The sequence below is a fragment of the Pan paniscus genome, chromosome 2 (assembly GCF_029289425.2).
Source record: "Pan paniscus chromosome 2, NHGRI_mPanPan1-v2.0_pri, whole genome shotgun sequence".
Classification (NCBI taxonomy): Eukaryota; Metazoa; Chordata; class Mammalia; order Primates; family Hominidae; genus Pan; species Pan paniscus.
The window spans coordinates 95775382-95801791 of NC_085926.1; the positions used below are offsets into that span (position 1 = coordinate 95775382).

General features: G+C 36.2%; 1 protein-coding gene across 1 annotated transcript in view; it reads left to right on the forward strand.

Annotated features, from left to right (window-relative positions):
- Window positions 1–26410, forward strand: part of CRYBG3 (crystallin beta-gamma domain containing 3) — a 126451-nt gene that overhangs the window by 43550 nt on the left and 56491 nt on the right. Inside the window, exons 3-10 of the mRNA XM_003821882.6 lie at window positions 86–516; window positions 7712–13910; window positions 15575–15619; window positions 15856–15971; window positions 16943–17090; window positions 22513–22649; window positions 24223–24337; window positions 25237–25272. Coding sequence (XP_003821930.3) covers window positions 86–516; window positions 7712–13910; window positions 15575–15619; window positions 15856–15971; window positions 16943–17090; window positions 22513–22649; window positions 24223–24337; window positions 25237–25272 — 7227 coding nt within the window. The remainder of the gene's footprint in view (window positions 1–85; window positions 517–7711; window positions 13911–15574; window positions 15620–15855; window positions 15972–16942; window positions 17091–22512; window positions 22650–24222; window positions 24338–25236; window positions 25273–26410) is intronic.

Here is a 26410-nt window from a genome sequence, read left to right on the forward strand (position 1 = left end):
ACACAGAATCTGTTTTATAATAGCTTATCAGTCTGTTCCATTATTTAAGTAATGATGCTTATTATTGTCTATTTTGTTTTCAAAGATTCGCCAAAGTGAGGACAAAAGGAACCATGCTGAGAAGCCAGTCACTCTTCCAGTGCAGGAAGATCCCAAAAAGGCATATGATCTTTCCAGTTCCACTTCAGATACCAAAATAGGAGAAAGTGACAGACAGCCAAAAGAAAGCTTTTTTCAGTTTCTTGGTAACTTATTCAATATCTCGGGGAAATCATCTCTAGGTGAAGCTAAGCAGTCTTCTTTCAAAGATGACCAGGATAAAACTGAGAAAGATTTACAAAATCCCAGTGACCATCATGAAGACGGGATCAAAAGGGAGAGAGACATTTTCAGTGGCTCCCTAAGAACCCAGACAAATCCAACAGAAGAACAATACTCTAACTCATCCGAACTCTCAGATGCTTTTTCTTTGGATACAACACAAGACAGTGACCAAGAAACCACTAATTTGCTAAAGTAAGTTTAAAATTTCATTGAACCAAAAAAAATTGAGCTTTTTGGACCTAGCTTTTGAGCTTTAGCTTTAATCCTAGTAATTGGTGGGATTGGAAAAGATATTCTGTAGTGTCCCTACTACTGGGTAAGAAATTGTATGATTCTCTGTACCATACAAGTAATCAATCATGGTACAGAGAACCATACAGGTAATCTAGGGCCTGCAAAATTTGTCTTAGTAAAAGATTTTTTTTTTCCCTGCATGGTAATGTTTTCTGTTGCTTGGATTCTTCCTGTGTCAGGACAGGCAATGTATTCAATATGTGCATTTTCGGGGAAAATGGTCCTCAGGTTTATATTCTTATTCTGTCAATATCTTTGTTCTGTAAAATTTAATTAAAGCCGTTAAGAAAAGCAATTAAATGGACTCTATTCATGAAACTAGCTTTATGAACCTTTACACAGCTCCAAGAAACTAAAATATTGCTTGAATTGAAGGAACATTTTACCACCACTTTCTTCATTGTTTGATTAACAAACACACATCCACTTGTTTTTCCTTTTACTCTCAAATGAGGTAAAAGGAATATTTTGTAATTAAGGAATGTTTATAACATTGTTGAGTCCATTCAATATTTTGTGTGACATAAAAGTATTCATTTGTAACTAGTAAGGTTCTGTTTTATTGATTTTACTTTTACCTCTGCTGGAGAATTTATTATTTGAAGAAGCCATCAAAAATATTATAGTCAGATATAAGCACTACCTTATAATTATACAGTTCTTTATAGTTTCCAGGAAGTTCTTTATAGTTTCCAGGTGTCTTCATGTAGGTGCTTTCAGTTAATTCCTCATAGTAAACGTATGATCTAGGCACACACCTCTCTTACAGCTCTGTGAAAATTAGATTAGAGTTTGTCCATCAAGAATAATGTTGTGGGGCTTGTTCAACCTGATGTTAAAACATATTGATCCAGCTGTGGTATTTGAAACAGTGTCATACTGATGTAATATTTGCTAGACATTTAAATCAAACAGAGTAGGCAGCCTAGAAATATACTCTCTTATATGTAATTTGAACCCTAGAATATGATGGCATTATGTGTTCCTCATCTTTGTACTAAAGTAAATTAAGATAGAGTAACAAATGTTAAAAACAATAAAAAAGTTAAAAGCAGCATTTGTACATTTTTATTTTGGTGAGAAATGACTTTCTAACCATAATAGCAATGGAAGGTATCAATAAATAGATCAGTAGATTAAAATTTATTCCCAATTTTCAAATTCTTTTATGTCAAATAACATAAGCAATAATAAATTTAAATGGAAAATGAGAAAATTGTACACAAAAATGACAGGGAATGCTTTGATAAGCAATTTAGACAACAACTCACCAATAGAAAAGGCAAACAATATAAACAAATCTTTCAAATAAAAGAAGTCTAATCTGTTAATAAGTGAAAAAACATTTATTTTCATTATCAAGGAAATGCAAACTAAAATGAGAGTTTTTTCCCCTGTTAAATTGATAACAATAATAATAAATGATAATACCCTGAGTGAGTCAGAGTTGATAAGGCTGACACTCATATACCCTGCTAGGAATGGAGTACAAATTGGTAGCATTTTTTAGAAATTCAATTGGCAATATATATCAAGAGCCTTAAGTTTGTAGGTTATTTCTGATAATGTACAAAGGTGTTCATTCAAACATTATAGGAACATATATTTGGAAACCAATGTCCGACAGCAGAAAAGTGGCTCAATTGTGCTGCATCCATAATATGGGATTACGATTGTCTAAAGCAGTACTATTCAAAGTGTGGTCCTTGGAGCAGCAGCAGCAGCATCACCTGGGACCTCATTAGAAATGCACATTATCTGATCAGATCCACTGAAGCAGAATCTCTGCAGGAGTGGGGCCCAGCAATATTCTAACAACCTCTTTAGATGATTGTTTTGCTTGCTCGCATTTGACATCTAGCATTTTAAAGTAATTTAAAATGGTGATTATTTTGAGGTTGTTACAGTAATTGGGTAGAATGGGAAGTTTGTACTTTTTCTCCTTTGATTTTGATTGGTTAGGTCAGATTTTTTTTCTTTGGTACTAGTTGATTAAAAAGAGAGAGGATACTTTTCCTCTTATTTATTGTTACTAAATAATAACTTGTTAGTAGAATAATTCCTTGTAAATAGAATAATTGCTTAAGGCAATTCTCCAAAATCTCCTCAACAAATATTGGTGGTTCTTGATTTAGGAGGAAAGGAAAAAACCACCTGACTGCCAGTTTGACTGAGATGCCGGCTTCCTTCAGGCCTAGCTTTGAAAATCCCACAGTTTACCAGGCTTAGAATTAGTTTCAGCAACTTCCTCCTGACAGCTGTCAATATGCCTAAGAATTATAATTTAGCCCAGGCGCGGTGACTCATACCTCTAATCTCAGCACTTCGGGAGGCCGAGGCAGGCAGATCACCTGAGGTCGAGAGTTTGAGACCAGCCTGACCAACATGGAGAAATTGTCATTGTCTTTAGTAAACTTATAGGGATTCTGGAATAGCAAAGAAGCAGACAGTTAACGGGAAGGAGAAACAAGTGATTTTTTTTTGAAAAAATTATTTACGACTTTAAAAAGGTTAAATGTAAAGTCTTTCATTAGTTTCACAAAATGTATCTTCCTCATTTGGAAAGCAACCTGTTATGCTTTGAAGAGAGTGAGCAAGTAAAAAAGGGAGATAATTGTCATATTTTCCTAAATGTGAATTAGATACTTTTGCTGTAAGTCTAGCTATGACTTTCAGGCTGCTATTACAGGATTTTCTTTGAAGAATGATACATGTCTTTGGTTGACCTTTGTAGTATCAAGTGTATCAAATTTATCTAGAATAGGGTGTGTCCATATGTGTTACCTAGAGGCTTAATAAACCTTCACATAATGAGTAATTATGTATTGGGCTAAAATCTGTAAAACCTTTTCAGATTTTCAATATGTATGCCTACTTCCTTAAATATTTGAAATTTTTAGATATTTTACTTTTCTTCTTACTGTTCTTTGGATTATGTACCTTTGGTATATAGTGTAAGCTGTAGATCCTATGTATAATTACAAAATGCATGAAGTTAATACTCCCTTTTCTCTGTTTAGCTTGTGAAAATTCAAATGATATAGAATAAAAATGCGATGGTAACTTCCTTGTGAAAGAAAACTAAGTACAAAATTCTCTTCCTCCTATTGTTAAATACAATGTGGAGAAAAAGATTTTTAATTTTTAATTTTCCACCTTCAGCTTATTATTAGCTATATGCTTTTAGGCATTTCTATTTACTAGGGAAAAATTAAAAATTAAAGGACAACTTTATATTCTTAAGATTATTTAATTTGTCGGGCACGGCGGTGGCTCACGCCTGTAATCCCAGCACTTTGGGAGGCTGAGGCTGGCGGATCACGAGGTCAGGAGATTGAGACCATCCTGGCTAACACGGTGAAACCCTATCTCTACTAAAAATACAAAAAAATTAGCCAGGCGCGGTGGTGGGTGCCTGTAGTCCCAGCTACTCAGGAGGCTGAGGCAGGAGAATGGCGTGAACCCAGGAGGCAGAGCTTGCAGTGAGCCGAGATAGCACCACTGCAGTCCGGCCTGGGCGAAAGAGCGAGACTCCATCTCAAAAAAAAAAAAAAAAAAAAGATTATTTAATTGTGTGGACTCAACTATACTCCATGAAAGAATGATCTAAAACATAATGTTGGCATGACTTAACCTTTTAAAAATGGAAAGTTTAAAAAAAGGCAGAGGGAGTGTAGCTCATTAGTACCTGAAGGGACTCACTATAATATTTGAAGCTGAACTTGTCACTTTGATTTCCTATTCTTTTAAATATAGTATAATTGTTTAGTCTAAAGAATGTATGTTTTAATTACAAGTATATAATATTTCTACCTCCAGTGCAGCATATTAGAAATTTAAACCAGTGCATGTAACTTAATATAAATTAACTTAACCAACTTCTTGAAAGTACTCAGAAAGCCCTAAAAAATATAAAACAATGATTCCCACTGCCTACCCTGCAAAGGACCCCAATACCAAAAGGTATTATTATAGTGAGTTGAAATTTAATGGACTTTTTCTGTGGTCTATTAGAAGTCCTTTTGGATCAAAAGTTGCATTGATGCAGGATAAAATGCTTTGAGGTTTGATTAAGAGAGAGTTGGCAGTAAGAGGACCTAAATTTACTATACTAGAATGGATTTCTGATCCTTTTCTCTTATTTCCACTGACCATGAACATTTCTTGGTATTGATTTCTTCAGAATTACTTTTGTGATCTTTTGCAAAAAGAAACATTGTAGCCTGTTGACAGTAGGTTTTAGGTATGAAATGTTAAAACTTTGAAAAAAACCTGTCATTTTTTCAGACTCTGTATCTTCATATGTTGTTCTGAAAGGCTTTTGTATTTTCTGAATAACTTACATATTTTGATATGGCATTTTACCAATAGCATTCATTTACCTATTTTTGCTTCTTGCCTATTTTCATGGACTGGTTGCCTTATCCAACTTTTTTCTTTCATTGTTTTGTTTTATTTTTATATTCGCCATTCATTCATTCATTCATTCAACTTTTGGGGTTTTGTTGGTAGTTACAAATTAAATGTTTAATCTTATTATTGTATAGCTTACTTTGAATAAAACATGATACATTATTAAAATTGGTATGAAGTATCACTACATTATGAAGCAGAAAATGTTTGGTACAAAACATTTTTTTCATATTGCATGTAACAATAGGAAGATTCATATGTAAGAACAGAATTTTGTACTTAGTTTTCTTACACATAGAAGTTGCCATCGCATTTTTATTAGATATTTATGTCATAGTTGGCTCTGTGCAAGAGGCTTACATAGAGAGATTAATAAAAACAATACATTGGGCTCTGTCTTCATAAGGATTAGATTTTTAAAAAATACCAATAGGGAAAGACCCAAATGTCAAATAATGGTATCTTATCCAAGTTTTGACTTTGTTTCATAACAGTCCTTGATCTAGCCTGAAATTCATGCAGCAACTAAAACCATTTTTGGAACACAAAGCTTTTCTTTATGCATCTCCTTTAGTGCTTTATAATGGACAGTAAAAATAAATGAATATAACTAACATAATTTTTTACAATACTGGTGCATTAGTATTTTAAGGGGCCAGGAGATATATAGGTTGAAATGAATTATTTCAGCTAAAATTTAAGAAGTATTTAAGAGACACAGTTGGTGAAGTTTTTACATGTCAAAAGAGATATACTTTCTCTTTTATCAATTAGACAAATCTAGAATTCTTAATGTAACTGCTTTAAAGTTGGCAATAAAATGTATTTTTTAGGCATTGGAATACTGATAACTGAATTTCTAAATTATTCATGTGTATTTCACAGTAATGGTTTGGTTAATCATATGTTTAATCAGAAAAAAATCAAGTAGAACACACATCAGATTTTTCTACCATACTGTTTTTTTAAAAAATAATTTCAACTTTTATTTTAGAGTTGGGGTGCATATGCAGGTTTATTACATGGAGATAAATTTCATGTTGTGAGGGTTTGGTGTACAGATTATTTCGTCACTCAGGTAATGGACATAGTACCTGACAGGTAGTATTTTCGTCCTCACCCTCTTCCCATCCTCCCCACTCAATTAGGCCCCAGTGTTTATTGTTCCCTTCTTTGGGTCTATGTGTACTCAACGTTTACCTTCCACTTATATATGAGAACATGTAGTATTTGGTTTTCCTGTGTTAATTCACTTAGGATAATGGCCTCCACTGCATTCATGTTGTTGCAAAGGACACGATTTTCTTCTTTTTTATTGCTGCATAGTATTCAATGGCATATATGTACCACATTTTCTTTATCCAATCTACCATTGATGGACATCTAGGTTGATTTCATGTTTTTGCTATTGTGGATAGTGCTGTGATGAACATATGAGTGCATGCTATTTTTTATAGTCAGGAAATTGAAAGGTAATTAGGGTTCAAAATGTAAAACATTTTGATTATCACATATAAGAATTAAGACATTCTTTTGAAATAGATTACTTAGCAGTAAGTATCATTCCTTTACTTATTCATTAATTCATGAGAAGGTATTAAGCATATACAACTTGCCAAATCTTGTGTGGGGCACTTAAAAACAGAAAGATGATTAGGACACAGTACCTTCCCTCAAATAGCCACCAGGCTAGTGGGGAAAATAAATAAGTGCATAGATCTTTATGATTTAATGTGACAAATGTTGTGCTCTGTGCACCCAGAGATCAAAGACTAACTGTCCATCTTAGTAGTAGAGGGATAGGTTTGCAGTGGAAATTATTTGTGTGCTGAGTCTTAGAGGGCATTAGAGTTTCCTTCTGATGCTGGCATTAAAGGGCAGAGAATGATGTGTGTAATTGGCTATAAGATAATATGGCATGATGTGAGAACTCGTAGTGGTAGATTCTCCAAAGGAAATTGGGTGCTGAGAGCATCAGGATCTTTATACTGGGGTTAGTTTTCTATACTTACTCTAGACATCTTTTTTGATTTTTGCATTTGCCCAAGCAGTTTAATACTCACTATACTAAATGAATATTTGAAGAACTGAACACAGAGAATTTTAATGCAGTTTTGTCATTTATTGAGTTAACAAATACATACTGAGTGTTTACTGTGGGCTAGACATTTTGCCATCTGTTTTCATTTAAAACGTTTCCAACTTACGTGCTAAACATTGCTGTTCAAATTCACATCTAAGAGTAAAGGAATAGAAGGTCATTATGATGCTTTAATGTGGTGGAGAAGTCAGTGATGTATCCCTAAACTCGTAGTAATATGAGGCCCAAAGTCAAGCTGGTTACTTAGAGTCAGACACTCCTTTGAGATTAGAACTAGGACCCAAGGCTTGGACTCATATTCTGTTAACCACAGTCAGAGGTATGTATGTAATCAGGTAAGAAGGAGTAATTCTAAGGAGGTCAAACATTCTTCATGCTGCGTTGACATTCAGGTGCTACTTGTTAAATTTTTATTATTTTTAATAAAGGTAAATTTAAAGCATTCTAGGATTTACTCCCCAAATTGGTACATATTAAGGGAAGTGGTATTTAAAAGATGTACTTTTACCACAGTTGCTGGGATTAGTATTGAGTATTATTAATTATATTTCCTGATACTCTCATGCTTTCTTTTTACAGACAAATCGATGGTAAACCAGAGAAGCCTTCAGTAACATATGCAACATATCGAGGCCCAAGACACATTAGGAAATATTTAAAGCAACAGACAGGCTTGGCAACTGTGAACACCTTGGACAGAGAAAATGAAAGTTCTGACTCTAGTACAAACAGACACATTGACCCTGGAAGTGAGATTGAGGCTGGGGTACTGCCACTGTTGTTATCAGCTAGTACAGACTCATCTATGAAAGGAAATCTACTTGAAGGCCCATTAGAAGACTCTGATTGTAGCAAAACAAGTTTCAACAAGGAAAATTCTTCGACAAATAACCCAGAACTGCAGAATATTGCCTCTTCCAATAATCTTTTAAATAAAAATGCTTGGGGGAGTATTGAGAGAAATAGGTCATCCCCTTCTTCTGTGACTAACTCCAGCTACGATGGAGAATCTGACTCACAGCACCATTTAAGTTGTGAACCGGTTTCTCAGACTAACAGAAATTTGGTATGTTCAGCATTGTTAACAGGAAGTAACCATCGCAAAGTCCCTTGCAGCCCAGATTTTCAGAGAGTAACTACAACAGAAAATACGATAAAAGAAAACAGCACTGTGATGAGTAATAGGACATTGGTGCAAAGAGAGGAGCTTGTTGAGCCTCAGGGCCCTGCTATTTCTGATTTCTCTTGTAGTAAATCTGATGGGAGTGACACTACTGAACAGGAAAGTACAAATTTGCCAAGTCCAAATAAATCAATTAGGCATGAAGATCTGCAGTTGCCAGAGAGTGAGTGTTCTGACAAGCAAACCATAGATAACTCATCAAAGCAAGCTGCCACTCACACCAATGTCATTGCTCTTCAGAGACATGCTGTGACAGACACAGAATTTGTAAATGAAGGAAAGAGATTGTCTGCCCAAGACAGCCAACAGAAAAATGTGGCTGTTAGAGAAATCAGGCGAGAAACAGAAAGTGCCTCAGCTGGTGAATCCATAGCTTCAAGTCATGTAAAAGCTCCAGAAGATAAAATTGAGTCATTACCCAAAGATACTGACCAATACTTTGAAACCAAAGCCAAAAAGCTTGATTTTAGGTCACATGATAAAATTCCTCATATTAGAATGAATAAAAAAGACCTGGCCTCTTTAAATTACATCAGTGAATCAGCAGTTGTAGCAAGCTTAGGAAATGAAAATGCACCTGAGTTGAAATTTGAACTTAATAGAAGTCACATTTCAGAAACTCCTCTTGACTCTGAGAGTCCTCAACAAGCTGAAGTATCACCTGATGCTAAAACATCTCTTAGCCTTGACTGTAAAAAACTAAATTTCAATATTTCACCTCCTACCTTTGTTTCTGGAGTTGGGATGCTGAGCAAGTTGGATATTCCTGATTTAATGAATGAGGGTTCTCCTGTGCCCATTGAAACTGGGAATGTCAACATTGTTGGTATTTCCTATCAGCCTAGGAAGTGTAAAGAAGAAAATGTGAAAAACCATGTTGAGGCTGCAGGCAGGAAGAGTCCTCCTCCTTCCTTTTGCCTTGAATATACATCTGCAATTTTTGAATTCAAAGAAGTTCTTTCTAATAGTGAAAAATGCCAGGTTCTTCCAGGTTCTGAAGCCAGTGGCCCTCACTTAACTGGGTTGGAGCTATTGAGCTTTGACTCTGGAAACCTCTCTAAGGATTGCAGTTCCATTTTATCTCAAGACCCTAATAGAGTAGAGTTAGTGTCTTCAAACACTAAAGCAAATATGAGCGTAATAGAGAAGTCTGATTCTCTTTCCTTGGAAGCCAAAACTGCTAACATTGTATCAAAAGCTGAAATTGATGGTCAGAGCAATGTTCTTGTGGAGTCACATTCTGGAAGAGGAAAAACTATGTCCTTGTCCAAGGTATCTCTTTCAAAAGTGGAGCCCAGAAACATTTCTCAGGATAAAATGTCTTCTTTTCCATTGAAAATTACCCATGTTCCAGAAAAGCCTATTTTGTCAGAATTAACCTTTCTAGAAGTTGAACAGGGCAAAAGTTTTCAATCAATTAATCATAATGAGATAGGAGAGAAATGTTCAGATGCTGGCCTTAAAGAGAATTGCCAAGCTGAGCTTTCTCCTGCTGCCTCCAAATATGAAGATAAACCAGAACCAGAGGTAGATGCCTTAGGCTCTCCTCCTGCTCTTCTTAAAAGTAATATATCTTGGATTTTACCACCTATTCATGATGAAAAAATCAGTAGGCAAATGGCGCAGAATTGTGAAGCTCACACTTGTATGATTCATCAATCTTTGGATATTTGTGGGACTAAAAAGATTTCTGGTCACTCAGAAATGACGGAACTCAGCTTAACTAATATTTCCCCTAAATTCCAAGAAACTGGCAGCACGAAAGTAAATTCACCTTTTCTGGATTCTGATTCCAGTTTGGAAAAAAATTCTTCTGCATCTGAGGACTCAAGCTTCCTTAAAGTACCTTCTGTGCTGAAATTGGAAAAGAAATCCTCATCTTACAGAAAGGAAGAGAACATCCATTTTTTAAATGGTGGTATTGATAGTGTGTCATCTTCCTCTAGTTACCCTGAAGAAGTTAGCATGATAGTAAATTCACATAAGCCCCAAAATAATTTGGATTCTATACAAGTTACCAAAGATCTCACACATGAAGGTACCTCCGTAACTAACCTGTTGTACCCTACTACCTCTTATTTGGAATTTGAAACGTCTGTCTCAATTGGGACAGAAGTAACCCCATTTCAGGAACATTTTGGGATTTATACTGGGAAGATATCCATTGATTTCCCAACTGCTGCCCAATTTGACAATCTCGTGGAAGCAGAGACTGGAGCAGTTGCTGGGCCTGCAGCGTCAGTTAACAGCTCAGGCCAACAGTGTTCTGAAGCCTCTGCTGAGCACATAGAAGCCAGGAGAAGAGCACATGACCAACTTTTGGACCTCAAAAGTAGTTTACTCAAAAAGGCCGATACATTGATTGGTGAGATTTTTAATTCTGTCAGGGAAGAACTAAAATTCAAACACACAGTGAGTACCTGCCAGGAGCATATAGCCATAGAAGGTATAATGAATCTGGGTACCCTGAAAGAAGACATCTCTGAGAAAAACCCATCAGAAGTGACACTAACAGAAATACAACAGACAGAGGGTTTGGAAGAGCAAGGCATGGAAAACATGTCAGAAGTCAAAGAGAAGCCCTGTGTTTCACCAACAGTTGGTGAGAAGAGTCTTCTTGTTGATCCTAATAGTATGAATGTATCTTGTTTGTTAGAAGATAAAGCTAGGGAATTAGTCAATGAGATTATTTATGTAGCCCAAGAAAAATTGAGAAATGATACTTTTGAAGATACTGAGGATACTTGGGATTCTGAACTTCAGGCTAATACTTCAAAAATTCTGAACAGTGATAGTGTTAAGCCACATGATGTAGTTAGAGAGTTCTTGGTTTCAGAACAGCCAGTAAATCAAAGCACACAAATTAGTGAAAATAAAGTATTAAATGAATTCTTCTCCCTAAGTAACTTAGCTAGTGGCACAGAGTCAATTAAGGGAGGAGAAATTGTTCTCTACCAAAAATCCCTATTTTCTGGAAATGGATCTGGACTGTCTGATAGTATAAATTTGCAGGAATCAGATACGGTTTTACTAGCTGAAGACATGTCACATAAACGGTTAGATGATAGGGTAAAAACACATTTATTTCGCAGTGAGGACTGTAATGAGACAATGGAAATAGAGAATGTGGATAATAACAAAACTGAGACAGAGGACAGAAGAACTCTTGTATTAAATTTCAAATGGCCTCCACTTGTGAATGATGACATCCATGCACCTGGTACATCTAAAAGCAGTTTGTCTGATAGCCTTGTATGTATATCTGAAAAAAACTTGCCAGGACACAGTAAAAACACACCTCTTGCAATGTCAGAAGTAGGGAAAGTACACAAGAAGGATAATGAAATAAATATAGGGAAAATTGAACTTATACCTTCCATGTTAGAAACAGGGAAAACAAACAAAAAGGATGCTGAATTGAATATTCTGAAATATGAGGCAGTCCCTCCTATGATAGAAATGGGAAGAATACATAAAATGGATGCTGAATTGAATGTCATGAAAACTGAGCCAAAAGCTAATGTTTTTAAAATAGGAGAAGTATACCAAATGGATGCCGAGAGCTGTATTGAAAAAACTGAGGGATCAGCTGTCATTTTAGGAATGGAAAAAGCTTATAAGATGAAGGATACTGAAGGGGATATTGGCAAAATTGAGGTGATACCTATGATGCCAGAAGTGAAAAATATCCACCAAAAGGATGCTGAAGGGGATATTGTAAAGACTGAGATGACACCTGTTACAATAGACATGGAAAATATTTACCAAACGCATGCTGAAGGGGATATTGGCAAGACTGGGACGATAGCCTTGTCAGAAGTGGAAAATATCCACCAAAAAGATGGTGAAGGGATTAGTGAAAAGGCTGAAGTGATACCCGTTACATTAGCAATGGAAAATACTTACCAAAAGGATGCTGAAGGGGATATTGGAAAGGCTGAAGTGATGCCTGTGAGGTTAGAAATGGAAAATACTTACCCAAAGGACACTGAAAGAGACAGTGGCAAAACTGAGGTGATGCCCCTTGCATTAGAGGTAGTAAATACTTACCAAAAAAATGCCAAAGGTTTTACCGGGAACACTGAGGGGTCTATGTTGAAAATGGAAGCTACTTACCAAAAGACTGCTGAAGAGGTCATTAAGAATACTGAAATAGTACCGTGTGTGTTAAAAGTGAAGGAAGCACACGAGGCAGCACCTGCCCCCTTAGAAATGGAAAAAGCATGCAAGAGAGATGTTAAAGAGACTATTGGAGCAACTGTGTCCACACCCTCTGTGATAGAAATGGAAAAAATATCCCCAGAAGATTGTGGTGAGAATATTGGGAAACACAAAGTGTTACCCGCAGTGGTAGACATTGAGAAAATACATGGAACAGGACTAGGATTGACCACTAAACAAGGGGAGGCCATGCCTCCTGCATTTGAAAGTAAAACACCACAAGAGTATGCTGAAGGGAGTGTTGAAGAAACAAAGGAAGAGCCTACAGAAATAAAGGAAGGCTTGATAGCACATGAAAATAGACTTCCTACATATTTCAGGGGATATGAATCCCCTACATTAAGTAAGGATTATGAGGGCTACCCAGCCCCAGCAATGCCAGATTTTCAACCTGGGGATACCACAGTAAGACTAGACAAAAGAATGTCTCTTACTGCAATATATGACAAGAGGAGAGAGACAGATTATAGTGATAAAGGATATAATTTAGCTTTTGTTTCTCAAGATGAACAAGAAAATTCTTCCTTTACTATATTATACGAAGAGCCCCTTCAAGAGGAGGACAAGTATGCTTCTGCAGAAGCAAGACAAACACAGTCTGTCTTGTTTCATGATACGTCCGCTGACAGCATGCCTGTTCTGGCATGTGAAAGGTCTGAGAGTAGAACTGACCTTGTCCATCACTTTGAAAAAGGTACTAAATTAGGTGAGACATTTGATAGTGATAGTTCAGAAATGTTCTTATCAGTGGAGGCCAAAAGGTACAAAATTTATCCTTTAGCATTGTCTCCCATTTATGAGGATGACAGCTCACAGGAGGACATTCTATCTAGTGAGGTTTCACCTGGTCACCATGGCCCCAGGAAATCAAGAGAGAGTGAAAACCAGTCCTCTTCTGTTTTATCCCTTCTCCAGTCAGTGTCAGAACGTTTAAAGATGAATTTTGATGAAGATGACAGAGAGGCAGCTGATGAGGAAGAAGAGGAGGAGGAGGCAGCAGTATTGCGTAAAGGAGATCTGAGAGCTGGAAGTGGGGAGCATGTTACCTTCCAGTTGCCAGATCCTTCCATCACATTTTACCCTGATGACCAGGAGAGCATTGGAATTTCTAAGAATTCATATGTGATGCCAAATGAACCTACTACCTCCAATCTGCAAGTTGGTCGGTGGCCAGAAAACACCTCGTTTCTCCAGAAATCTGACCTTACTTCTAAACTACATTCTTCTTTAAAGAGTGCTTATCATCAGTATCTGCAGACTTCCCAAAGTCATTCCTCAGAAAAAGGAGCCAGATTTGGTGGAATTTTTCAGGAACCAGTGTCAAAATATTTCCGTGTTCAAGACAACCCAGGCAGATTGAGCCCATTTATAGAGGTAAGTTATTTTGTTTATTATATTAATAATAGTTATTAAAGCTTTGGGTCACGAAATTATCTAAAGGCTTATTAAGAAAAGTCAATGTTTTGGCCAAGCATGGTGGCTCATGCCTGTAATCCCGGCACTTTGGGAGGCCGAGGCAGGTGGATCACGAGGTCAGGAGTTCAAGACCAGCCTGGCCAAGATGGTGAAACCTTGTCTCTACTAAAAATAAAAAAAAATTAGCCGGGCATGGTGGCGGGCGCCTGTAATCCTAGCTACTGGGGAGGCTGAGGCAGAGAATGGCTTGAACCTGGGAGGCAGAGGTTGCAGTGAGCCAAGATCGCACCAGTGCACTCCAGTCTGGGCGATAGAGTGAGACTCCATCTCAAACAAACAAAGCAAAAAAGAAAATGTTTTGAGGTTGTAGAAGTTGTATAAAGTTTGTTTCATAAAAATATCAGATTCTTTGGTTGAAATATATCATAACTCATGTATTTTAGCTGGACTACTTAGAAAAAAAATTTCTTGGTCAGAATTTAAAAAGCATAATACTGAAGCAAGGTTATTTTGAAGTCTTTTGCTAATATTTTTCAAACTAAATTAAGTGACAGCATTCCAAATTTCTCAAGGTACTGTATGTGGGAAAATTGTCACTTTGCATTTAGCTTATTAGTTTCATGAAAAATCTTTCTGTTAAGTAAAATTTTTAAGTATTTGACAGCAGCCTCGCACTACAACAACTCATGTTGTTCATGCAACGCAGGGCAGTGAGCAACCTAAATCAAACAAAAGAACTGAAAACATTATAGCTGGAAAATGTTTTAAATTCAATTACAGTTTTCTTTGATTTAGAAATATTTAAATATTTAATGTAGAATGCTTATTAAATATGGGACTTTCCTTTCTGGCATTTCCAAGATCATGGTACTTTCAAGATAAAGATACAGGATGTCCAAGGCCTGTATTTTTACCTTAAACAATCTTCATGGCAAATAGTAATACTCAAAGACCAACCAAAACCTTGCAAAGCAAAGTCATTTTAAAAGAAATGATAGGATTTGAAGAAATATTTCTTTCATGGTTCTCCACTGCCTACCAAATCAAGTGGCACCTCTTAACTCTGCATTATAAGGCTCCCAAGTTCTGTTTTGCCAGCCTTGTCTCCCCACACTCTGGGTGCACACTCTGTGTTTCCTACCAGTACACTTTTCCCCAGGATGGTTCTCTTCCTAGAATTTCTTTATTCACTATCCCATCACAACCTGCCACATTTTCCACTCACTGAAATATTGTTTTTCAAGGTCCCTCAATACTACTTCCTCAGAAATGCCTCTTTGAACCTCTGTATGCCCTCACCTCCATGCTGGTGCCATTTCCATAACCTAGTGTTTTCCTTGTAGTTTACCTGTGAATGTGACTTAGTCCCCTGGCTTAGTAGAGCTATGCAAATATGATCATCTGTTTACCCATTCTAAGCTATGTACTTCTTGAGGGCAGAGACAATGTGTTAATTTCCTATATATTTGTATTTATATCACTTGTATCTAGAGAAGCACCTTGCTCATAATGATCACTAACTAAATATGTGATAAATTGGATACAAGACTGCTAAGAAAATGAATTATGCATCTTTTCACCGATGTTTCTTAAAGCTTACTTTTCCACTTTTATTATTTCAGAATGTTGACAAACAAACTCTGAGATGTAACCCAAGACCTGGGAAGGTAAGGATAACTTTCTCAAACTAAGATAAAGGTTAAACATTAGGTAACTTTCAGGCTTGAGGAATTTAATATAAGTGACTTAGAAAATGATTTTATTCAAGGATTTAACATCTAAAGTAACATTTGCTTTTGTATATTTAGGATATTTATTTCTATGTTCTAGGACATTTTAGAATTTAAAATACATTCTAAAAATTAGTTATTGTAACTACTTACTGCTATTTACTGTGTTGCAGATGGTTATCTATGATCTCCATGAAAGTACATATAAACGAGAAGTCTACTGTAATATTCCTGATGCTACGTCATGGTCTTTTCCAAATGGAGTTCTAATAAAAGTTGTAAGGGGCTGGTAAGAAGTTTCTTAAAATTTTATAGCATATTTTCTTAAATTAAATGTGTCTTCTTGCTGTTAATGCTTTTTTTTCTATTTTTTATTGAAGTCATATTCTCCTTCCTCTACTTTTCGACAGAAGATTTTGAAACATTATTATTAGTGTGTTATAACTTAATTGTTCTTTTTATTTACTATGGCATAAAATACAATCTGTTTTTAGTGCTTAAGCCAGTAAGTTGCAAGACCTAATCTATACAATCAATACCATTCTGTAACTGCATTATTAGCAGGATAGATTTGGCAAGTTTGGGTGAATGCTTCAGTTGAATGAAGCATAGCTTTGAAAATGAGTTCAGAATTTGTGGGATGCTGAGGAATGTGAAGGCCACATAGTTAAAGTTGTTTGTATAGCTGACTTGCTCAAGAAGTGAAGGAATCTTTGTACGGTCTAAAAATGAGGGGCAACCCCATCTATTTATTATGGACCATGACCCATGGACATGCTGGAGCCAGAATTTATCTGTCCAGTGTTTAGGCTACCCAGGTCAGCATTCATGTCTTAAATCATATGGTGTAATCTCATCTTCATATAATAAAATGGGACATGTGTCCTGTGTTATTCAGCAACAAGAAAATTAGAAGTATAATTTGGAATTGTTGCACTATTGTTTTTTATGCAACTGTATAGTTTCGTATAGACCACATCTATAAAGAGCATACATACATAAATATAGACATAGAAATATATTGTGGTACTATGTTCAGAAAGTATTTTTATTTCCAAGGTATATGCACTTTTATTTTTTCTTTACTGTTTGCCTGTACTTAAATTAGCATATATCATTGTTTCAAAAAATAGGGTTATATGCTAATAGTGGAAGATATCCCAGCTTAAAAAATTTAAGTAGACAAAATGGTCTGTGACTTATATGCCTTATTTCTTAGAAAATTAAATATAACTCATCATTGCATTTCTCTTTGTTTAGCTGGATTTTATATGAGAAACCACATTTCCGAGGTCAGAAATGTGTGCTAGAAGAAGGGGAAAAGGTGTTAAATTGTGACTGGATTCTTCAGAACAGAAGGCATCCACAAAGAAACTTTATATTGGGTTCTCTCAAACATGTCTTAAAGGTAACAACTGTAGATTTTTCTATTTTTTATTTGATTTTATTTATCATATAGTAAACCTGTGCTGTGGCCTGGCAATGTTTACAAATCATTGCTAATTTTTGTGCTGTTATTAATCTTCATTACCATATTGATAATCTTTTGAATTTATGCAAATAGAGTGAATGGCAATTAAAAATATTAACCAGAGGTAATCTAGTTTATAAAATGTTACATGGGCCGGGCGTGGTGGCTCATGCCTGTAATCCCAGCACTTTGGGAGGCTGAGGCGGGCAGATGACCTAAGATTGGGAGTTCGAGACCATCCTGGCCGACATGGTGAAACCCTGTCTCTACTAAAAATACAAAAATTGGCCGGGCATGGTGGTGCAAGTCTGTAATCCCAACTACTCTGGAGGCTGAGGCACAAGAATCACTTGAACCCAGGACACGGAGGTTGCAGTCAATCAGGATCACGCCACTGCACTCCAGCCTGGGCGACAGAGTGAGATTCAGTCTCAAAAAATAATAATAAATAAACATATAAAATGTTACATGATGTACTATATATATTTTTTATAGGATTATACTATTGCTATTAAAATATGCTAATAGGAATAGTATTCTCCTATAATAGTATACTATATACTATACTATAATAGTATACTACTATATTAGTATGCTACTGCTCCTACTGTAATACTCCTAGTAGTATATAATAGTATAGTATTGGCTGGGCACTGTGGCTCACACCTGTAATCCCAGCACTTTGGGAGGCTGAGGTGGGTGGATCACTTGAGGTCAGGAGTTCAAGACCAGACTGGCCAACATGGTGAAACCCTGTCTCTACTAAAAATACAAAAATTAACCAGATGTCATGGTGGTCAGCTGTAATCCCAGCTTCCCAGGAGGTTGAGGCAGGAGAATCACTTGAACCTGGAGGGCAGAGGTTGCAGTGAGCTGAGATCATGCCACTGCACTCAGCCTGGGTGACAGAGCAAGACTCTGTCTAATAATAATAATAATAATAATAATAATAATAATAGCAGCACAGTATTACAGAATACTCCTAATTAGTATACTGTTCCTAATTAGAAGTATACTATTCAGGAATCTTAGAGATTCCTTATTGATTTCCAGATATATCTTTTTCTAGTGTAGATTGCTACTACTTAGTATAGACGTGTGTGCATGCATGTGTGTGTGTTAGGGGAAATAAGGGAGGATTGGAATAGGAAGGGAAGGTATTTTTTATTTTTCTGCTTAGAAAATATTAATACTAAGATGAGAAGGGTCTTCCAATATAATAAAATATTTTGTAAGAAGTTCTGTGGTAGTATAGAGGGGGGTTAATTAGTGATAAGGACATCTTAGATAAGGACAGAATTCTCCTCACATGCATTCTTAAGATTTCCTTCATAATATGTGATACAGTACAGTTACTCATGTGACAGTAATGGATATATGTAGTTTTCAAGTTATGGAGATTTCATTTATATACATAAAAAGTATAAATTGAGATGAAAACTATCATGATGACTTGGATTGTTATTATTAAACTCTTGACAGTGGTCTATAGCATTCAGAGAAATTAAATATAGCCTACAGAAAAACTCAAGTTATGAAGGTGTCTGCACATATTTTATGTGAATCAATACTGTCTGCAAAGCTGTAGGCAAACCTATATTTAACAATATTTGTGTCTGCTTTTGAGCCAATACTGTGGTGTGCACAGGGAATAGAAATACAAGTGAGATATGGTTCCTTACTTCAGGTTGCTTAAAGACTCGGGGAGAGCAGCTGAGTCACATGATTGTATGATGTGAGAAGCGTTCTCCAGGGCCCTCTGGGCACACAGAAGAAACAACTCACCTTTGGGAAGAGGCGTGTCACCTGGAGGAGGTGGCACCTGTTTGGAATGTTGCAAGGACTAACAGGAGTTAAGCAGTCTGGGAGATATGAGGGAGTTCCTGGCAGAGCCACTTTTGTCAGATACAGAGGTGAGCTTTGGTGGCCTAGTATACTGCAAGGAGATTAAGATGGCTGAAGTGGAGAGAGCAATGTCCATTTTCACTGAAAGATTTAACTGTAGTCAGTTCAGTTCTGCAGATAACCATTTGAGTGCTCACTCTATTAACTCAACTAGAAATTCCTTGAAAAAATGACTAGTTAGTTCATAACTGGACTCTTCTAAGATTTATATCACTTGTGGTTTTGTGCTTTCTTTGTGAAATCAGGCACTATGCCAAGGCCTAGTGGGAAAAAAATGAGTAATATATGGCAAAGAGCCACCTCTCTCACCCCCCCACCAAAATCAAACAATAAAATCAAACAGATTTAATCTGGTGAGCATAGATATTTGAATGGATATTTGCACGTCCACCATTTGCTTAGAATATATTATAAGAAAGAGTAAGTCAGGCTTGTACTTTTTCTTCTAGTGTTTGTTCTCGGAATCATTTCTTTTTTAGTTGCAGTATTAGTTCGTGTGTCTCGAACAGGTTAACAACTTTTAGTGAGGAAGGAAAATAAAACTATTGAGCATTGAATGGAAGAGGCATGAGCCTTGTTTAAATATTTTACAAAGTAATAATTAGGCATCAAACTGCTTCCTTTTTCCAACGTTGTCAGAATTCTTCCTATCGTTGCTTCACTTTCATGGTGGTTGTTTCCATGACGGATTCACTTCTCCCTATTCTATGCCAACTTTATCTTGTTGAATCATCTTTATATTAGTTGTTATATTGGTGTAGTCAAGACTTTAATGTCCTTTAAAGATAGTTATTTCATGATGTCTTCACTTTAGAGTACACCACCCAAACATTGTTTGTACAACACAATGCAGAGGAAATTTGTTTGTGTGAGACAGTTAGTTACGTATTTTGTTACTGTAACTCAGATCCCTGGGGGGACATTAATATGGAAATATTTGAAATAATGTTACTAGAACTCTATTATTAATAGCATACAAAAGAGCCTTGAGGATTGACAGGTATAGCGAATACCCTCAGTAATCAGTAATTGTAGATTCCAGTTAAGGGTTGTCTTTGTCCCCAGGGAAAATAATTGGGGGTGAAGGTAGTAGTGTGGTGAATCTTGATTCAAGTGCTTTCATTTATAAAATTAGAATAAATGAATATTGCAAATTACTATGTTTACTGTGTATTTAAGGTTTTTTTTAAAAGATATGACATCTTTCTTATGGTAAGATCTGTTGTTAGATGCAGGACTGAGGTATCTTATATAAGGTAGAGACAAATATATTTTCTTACTGTGTTTGTTTACTGTGATTTTGTTAACTATAAAACTGTCTTCATTCTTACTAATTGCCATAATAGTATAAGTTTGCAAATTTCACTAATATATTTGAAAAGTGTAGCAGGACTACGAAAGTATACAAGGAAGCCATATAAACTTAAATTATTTTTTGTTTCTAGGTTACTTTAAAGTGCCTTGCAGTTGCTCGTGTTTGACTTTCTTTGTCCATCAAGAATTATATATATGTTTTGCAAAGCATGCTATTTCTGTGAATAGCCACCGTGAAGATAGAACTTAACAGTGAAATCTTTTTCAATCAACTAGAGCAAAAATTAGTTTTCTAGTGAAGATAACAGCAAACATATACCTTCTCATTTTTGTTTATTTTCATTTTTTAGTGATTACACTTTTGCTATTATACAGTTTCCATCTGTGTTGTTGTAGACTTGAATGCTTCTTAGCTTTTCCCTTTTAGAGTACACCACCCAAACATTGTTTGTACAACACAATGCAGAGGAAATTTGTTTGTGTGAGACAGTTAGTTATGTATTTTGTTACTGTAACTCAGATCCCTGGGGGGACATTAATTTGGAAGTATTTGAAATAATGTTACTAGAACTCTATTATTAATAGCATACAAAAGAGCCTTGAGGATTGACAGGTGACTGTTCTAAACATTTCTGCTTATTTTTGAAGTGAAACTTTAGAACGAAGTATACTTTTATACTTTAAAGGATATTTTAGATTATGCTTCTTTACTATTTTGCATTTTAGAACCAATTTTCTGAAAATGAGATGTATAAACTTGCTTGCTTTTGTATATTAATAAGAATGATTGAGAATTCAGTTTGGGGAAAAGTTGAAAAATCAGAATATTATACTTTTAGAATTGCAAAACTTAAATAGAATTGTTCAGTCTCTTATAAATGCCACCTCTATTATTACATTTACCTATTAAAGCATATGCATTTGAATCTCACAGTGTCATAGGGGATAATTACTAAAACTTGAGTTGTATCGAGTTCTATCATTAAATACTCATGAGTATTGAGATAGTGTGTTAAGACAGAAATGTACCTGTAATTTCAGAGAAGGGAAAAAATAATTGTAATTTTGATTCCCTAAGAAGGGATGAGGTCTTTTTTTGAGTTAGAACTTGACTATTAGAAGAGATTTTTGAAAGTAAGAATACAAAGAATTATTTCTTTAGTTGAGATAGGGGAAACATCTGCAAAGCCTACAGAGGCTGGAGTGGAAGTGGAGATAGCATGAAGACCAATATGATTGCAGAGTTGTAGGAAGTTAGTGTGGATCACTAGTTTGGTGTCCTATTATAGAAAGACAAACAGAAACATGAATTTGATGTGCTTGGGTCTGAAGCCAATGAGTTTCTTGAGGAAAGTGATGTTCTAACAAGTTCAGCTGTCTAAAGAGTAGTAGCTAGTGCTTGACTAGTGGTTGTAAGTAGGCCTGTAATCAAAGTTTGGGCCTAACCAAGGGCTGTGACAGTGGAAATATGTAAGAAGAGATATGCATGAGGGAAATTTTTAAGGAAGGTCTCACAGGACAATGGGTGCATGATTTTTTAAGACTGTGATGGAGTAAAGGGTCAATTTCATAATGCTTTTCTTCTTCAAACCTACTGCACTAGGAAATGGAGTCCTACAGGGAGGAAAACAGATTTCCTTTACCCTCACCTCTAATGACTATTTCTTTTGTCAATGTAAATTAGATAAACACTGAAGAGGGTACTGCTTCTCTCCTTGTTTTTTTTATATCCCCAAAGAGATCAGCTTTTATTTAACTCTCTTCCTCCCTTATGGTTTTATTATACTGCTAAGAAGGAAGGCTTACAGACATTTGGCACTCAAATAGTTTGGTAACTCTGAAATCTGAACTCAATTTGGTAACTCTAAGCATTGCTTAATGGAATGAATCTTTAAAAAACAAAGCAGAAACATTGGGACAATAATTTTTCCATAAAATTTATGATTTTCATGTCATTAACAGCTTTTTAGAAAAACTTTTTAAAAAAAAAAGGGTGAGGAGAAACAATATTTCCTTTATGTTTTCTTTGTGAAGAAATTCAACTCAATAATGAGAACAGTGTAACTGTATGTCCAGGACATTGAGAAGACTGGACTGTGTGACTCTAGTTGATTTCAAAGCCAAATTTTTTTTTTTTCAGGACTGCAGCATTCCAGAGATAGAGCTTTTCCCACAATCTGACCCAGCCTGTTGTCCTGTCTACATACAGAGAGCAGTCCCCAATTTGGAAGAACTGAATATCTCCAAATCTGTGTCCTTCACTGTGAAGTCAGGAGTGTACGTATCAGCTCCTTTTTATTATAGTGATTGATGGCCACCGATTTCATATTTCAATAGATGACGTACATATTTCTAAAGTTTCTAGCTAATATTTATACTCTCAGTCACCCAAGAAAGACTGCAGGGGTGAAAAGATTCTTTGGATCTAATTAGAGCTTTGATATATGACTCACAGGAGCAGGTATAGAATTCTGAGATGTAGTTCTTGATATATGGATCTATTGTCTTTTCATCCAACAAATTCTGTGATTGAGAAATAAAAGCATGTCCCTGGCCTAAAATTTTGGAGCCTGAACTATTTCTAGAGTGTCTAAGTTCTGATAGTCACTGACTGCCTCTGTGGTATCAGGCACATATGGCTTTTTTGTTTATGACTCCTCTGTTCCTGAAAGGCAGATGGTGTTACTCTCATATTATATATGAGTGATTTGTCCCAGGCTACTAGCCGGTAAGCATGGATTTGATACTAGGCCTCTCTGGTTCTAGAGGTATCTGTTAGGACTATGGGTCTAAGTTCAGTCTTAGTTCATTCCCAGATTGACTTGACTCCAAACCCTGTGGATATCTGGCTCAACATGAAACCCTCTGCTCCCTCACTGTTTTTGTTTACTTTGATGATGGTTGGTATACAATTTTGGGGACACCGTAGGACAACATTTTTGTCTCCCCCACATGTGAATTAGAACTTGTGGGCAGGCTGGCCATGTGTGGTGGCTCACGCCTGTAATCCCAACACTTTGGGAGGCCAAGGTGGGTGGATCACCTGAGGTCAGGAGTTCGAGACCAGCCTGACCAACATGGAGAAACCCCATCTCTACTAAAAAAATACAAAAAAATTAGCTGGGCATGGTGGCGCATTCCTGTAATCCCAGTTACTTGGGAGGCTGAGGCAGGAGAATCGCTTGAACCCAGAGGGCAGGGGTTGTGGTGAGCTGAGATCGCACCATTGCACTCCAGCCTGGGCAACAAGAGCAAAACTTTGTCTCAAGAAAAAACAACAAAAACAAAAACAAAAAACAACTTTGGGGTAGGCCAGTAATTGGCTGTGTCCATGAGGAATGTCTGTAATTATCAAGCTTAGCTGGAAGATGGGTCTTTTGGGAATCCGATTGCAAATACTGTTCCTTAGGCAGCCAATAGAACTGATATTGATTCTGAAAATGTGGCTCAAAATGTAAAACACCTTGTGGAATCCCTACCTCTGATTGTTCCAGTTTAAAAAAGAATGGAATATAGTGAAATTGGTTTTGATTTTCTAATTATTTCCCACTTGAATAAAGGTGCCACGTGTTTTAGGTATCAGAAAAATAAAAGTAATGCCTAATGATTGGAAAATGTATCAGACTTATTATAGGACAGATAGCTTATTATAGGATGGATAATGTGTGAATGTAAATAACATGGTAACTATTATCGTTATATAATGTCTGGCTCTCACTTTGAGTGTGTTTTACTAGTGTAATTCTGTGATGGAGGATTTTGTTTTTTTATTTCGGTAGCCCTTTTTACTTACAGAACCAGACTAAAGCAGTACTATTATACTTTTAACTAACTATCTATTTTTATATAGTTGGCTTGCCTACCCAGATATTAATTTTAAGGGACAAGCTACAGTTCTGGAGGAAGACCATGGGCTCTTTGAGATTTCTACAGCAGAAATGAAATCATTACATCCGCTTCAAATGGTAAGCAAATTTAAAAAGAAGCATTCCTTTTCCCAAGTACCCATGAATCCAAAATTAAATAACCATGATGGTTGCTCATGCATCTAAATCTCAAGTGAATATGTGTACTACTGAATTGGCAAACTATTGTACTGTAGTGCCTTCAGTATTTACAGTATTTCTTTTTTGTTACAAACATTTACTTGAGTGGCAGACTGTTCAATTAAACATTGGCTATGTGATAAACCATTTTTGGTTAGTCCATGCCCCTTAAAAACATAGCCACTAGGACAAACTAAAACATTTTAAGAAATATCACAACGTGGAGTAGCACTTGAAACAAAAAAAACTACAGAATTGGGGTTTTTGTAAGGAAAGAGTTGCTTTTTATGCTGTACAACTTTGAGGTCACAAAGTCAGTGCATGTGAGAAAAAGTGTTGGTAGAACTTGGAAAGGTTAGTGTGGTTAGCTCAGTGCTCTAATTTAGAAAGCCCAAATAATTGTAGGGAAGACGTTTGGATTAGCTGGCTAAGAAATCTACTCTGCTGAATGAGATTTCTAAGTTTACTAGCAATACCACTTTTCTTTTTGGGACACTCTGAAGTGGGATTAAATCTTAATTGGTCATGTGTACTCAAGGACTAAAGCTCAGTTTCCTTCCTCATAGTAGTTGTAATCTGGAAAGTGTATCCTTAAGATTTCTTGCCCCATCTACATTGATGAGGAACACTATAACTTGGTTTTGGCTACTATAGAGTTCTGTACTTAAAGTTTAAAATTTAGCACAATTTGAATTTGACTGGTGTGTAATCTTCACTGGTTAGATTTTTATGTAACCTACATATATCACTTTCAGATATTACATTCAAATGTTTTAAATATTTACCTGTCTAATATTAAACTATCTTGTCATCTTAAGGGTGGACTGAAAGTGGAAATGCCCATGAACTTAAAGGTAAGTCTTGGACTGATTTTTGTAGCAGGCTAAAGAGTCTCAGGATTAATATTTATTCCAATAATTTTGAAACATTGGAATAAAAAGTACCTCCACATATGATTAGACTTAGCTAATGGATTTTGGGGAGGTGGGAAGTGAATGCACAAAATGTTTGATGAGGGCCCAACCCTATGGCTGTGAATGGAGAGTGGGATCAGTCTGCAAAGATGGAGGTCTGTACCAATAAATCAGTCAGACTCACTACATTCTGCTAGAGGGTGGAAAGGTGATAGGTTTGAGTTTTGTTTTGAGGGAAGGGACTTGAGATAGCAGCTAGTTATTGAAGTGGAGATATCTAGCGGGCATTTGGGAGTGATGCTCAGGAACATGATCAAGGCTGATCAAAAGGAAGTGTAGGTAGCTCTTATCAGGTAGATGGCAGTTTGTAAGTATGAGTATCCAAAGGGAAGAGTAGCGGCGAGGCAATGAAAATGGGTAGCAGTGGTGCCAGGATCAAGCAAATTCAGGGAAAGAAAGGAGGAAACAGAATTACAAAGTATGTTTAGAGAGAGAGAGAAGGCAAACCAGTACAGTGATAAAAGATGCAAACAGGCCTGCTTGTAATTAGGTTACAGCACCTCCAGAGGCAGGTATAGAAGCAGGGATTCATTCGTCTTCCTCTTCTCTAAAGCAAGATGCAACTCCTTCAACTCTCCCATTTCTGGTCTTTCTGATTTATGGAACTGACTTCCATTCTCTCAGCCACATAGATGTAGTCTGTTAAAACTTCTTTATCTGAGTGTATCTAATATACTTTGACTGTATGTTGGAATTATACATATTGGAGTTTTTAAAAATGCTTGAGCCTGGGCTGCACTCCCAGAGATACTATATTAGTTTGGGCCGTGGTCAACAGTTTGCAAAGAGTCCTAGGTGATTCTATTTGCAGTCAAGATGTAAAAGATGTACAATTAGCTGTGAAGCTGTCTGAATGCCTTCTGTCTCAGTCTCCTAGTCTGGTCAATCAGGACTTCAGTTGTGACAGGCTGGATCTTCCTTGGACATTTGCAGTTTGACAGGTTGTAGGTGTATATGAATGGATTGGTAATCACAATTTATAAGTTGTTTGATATTAATTTGTGGCTTTCCCATCAAA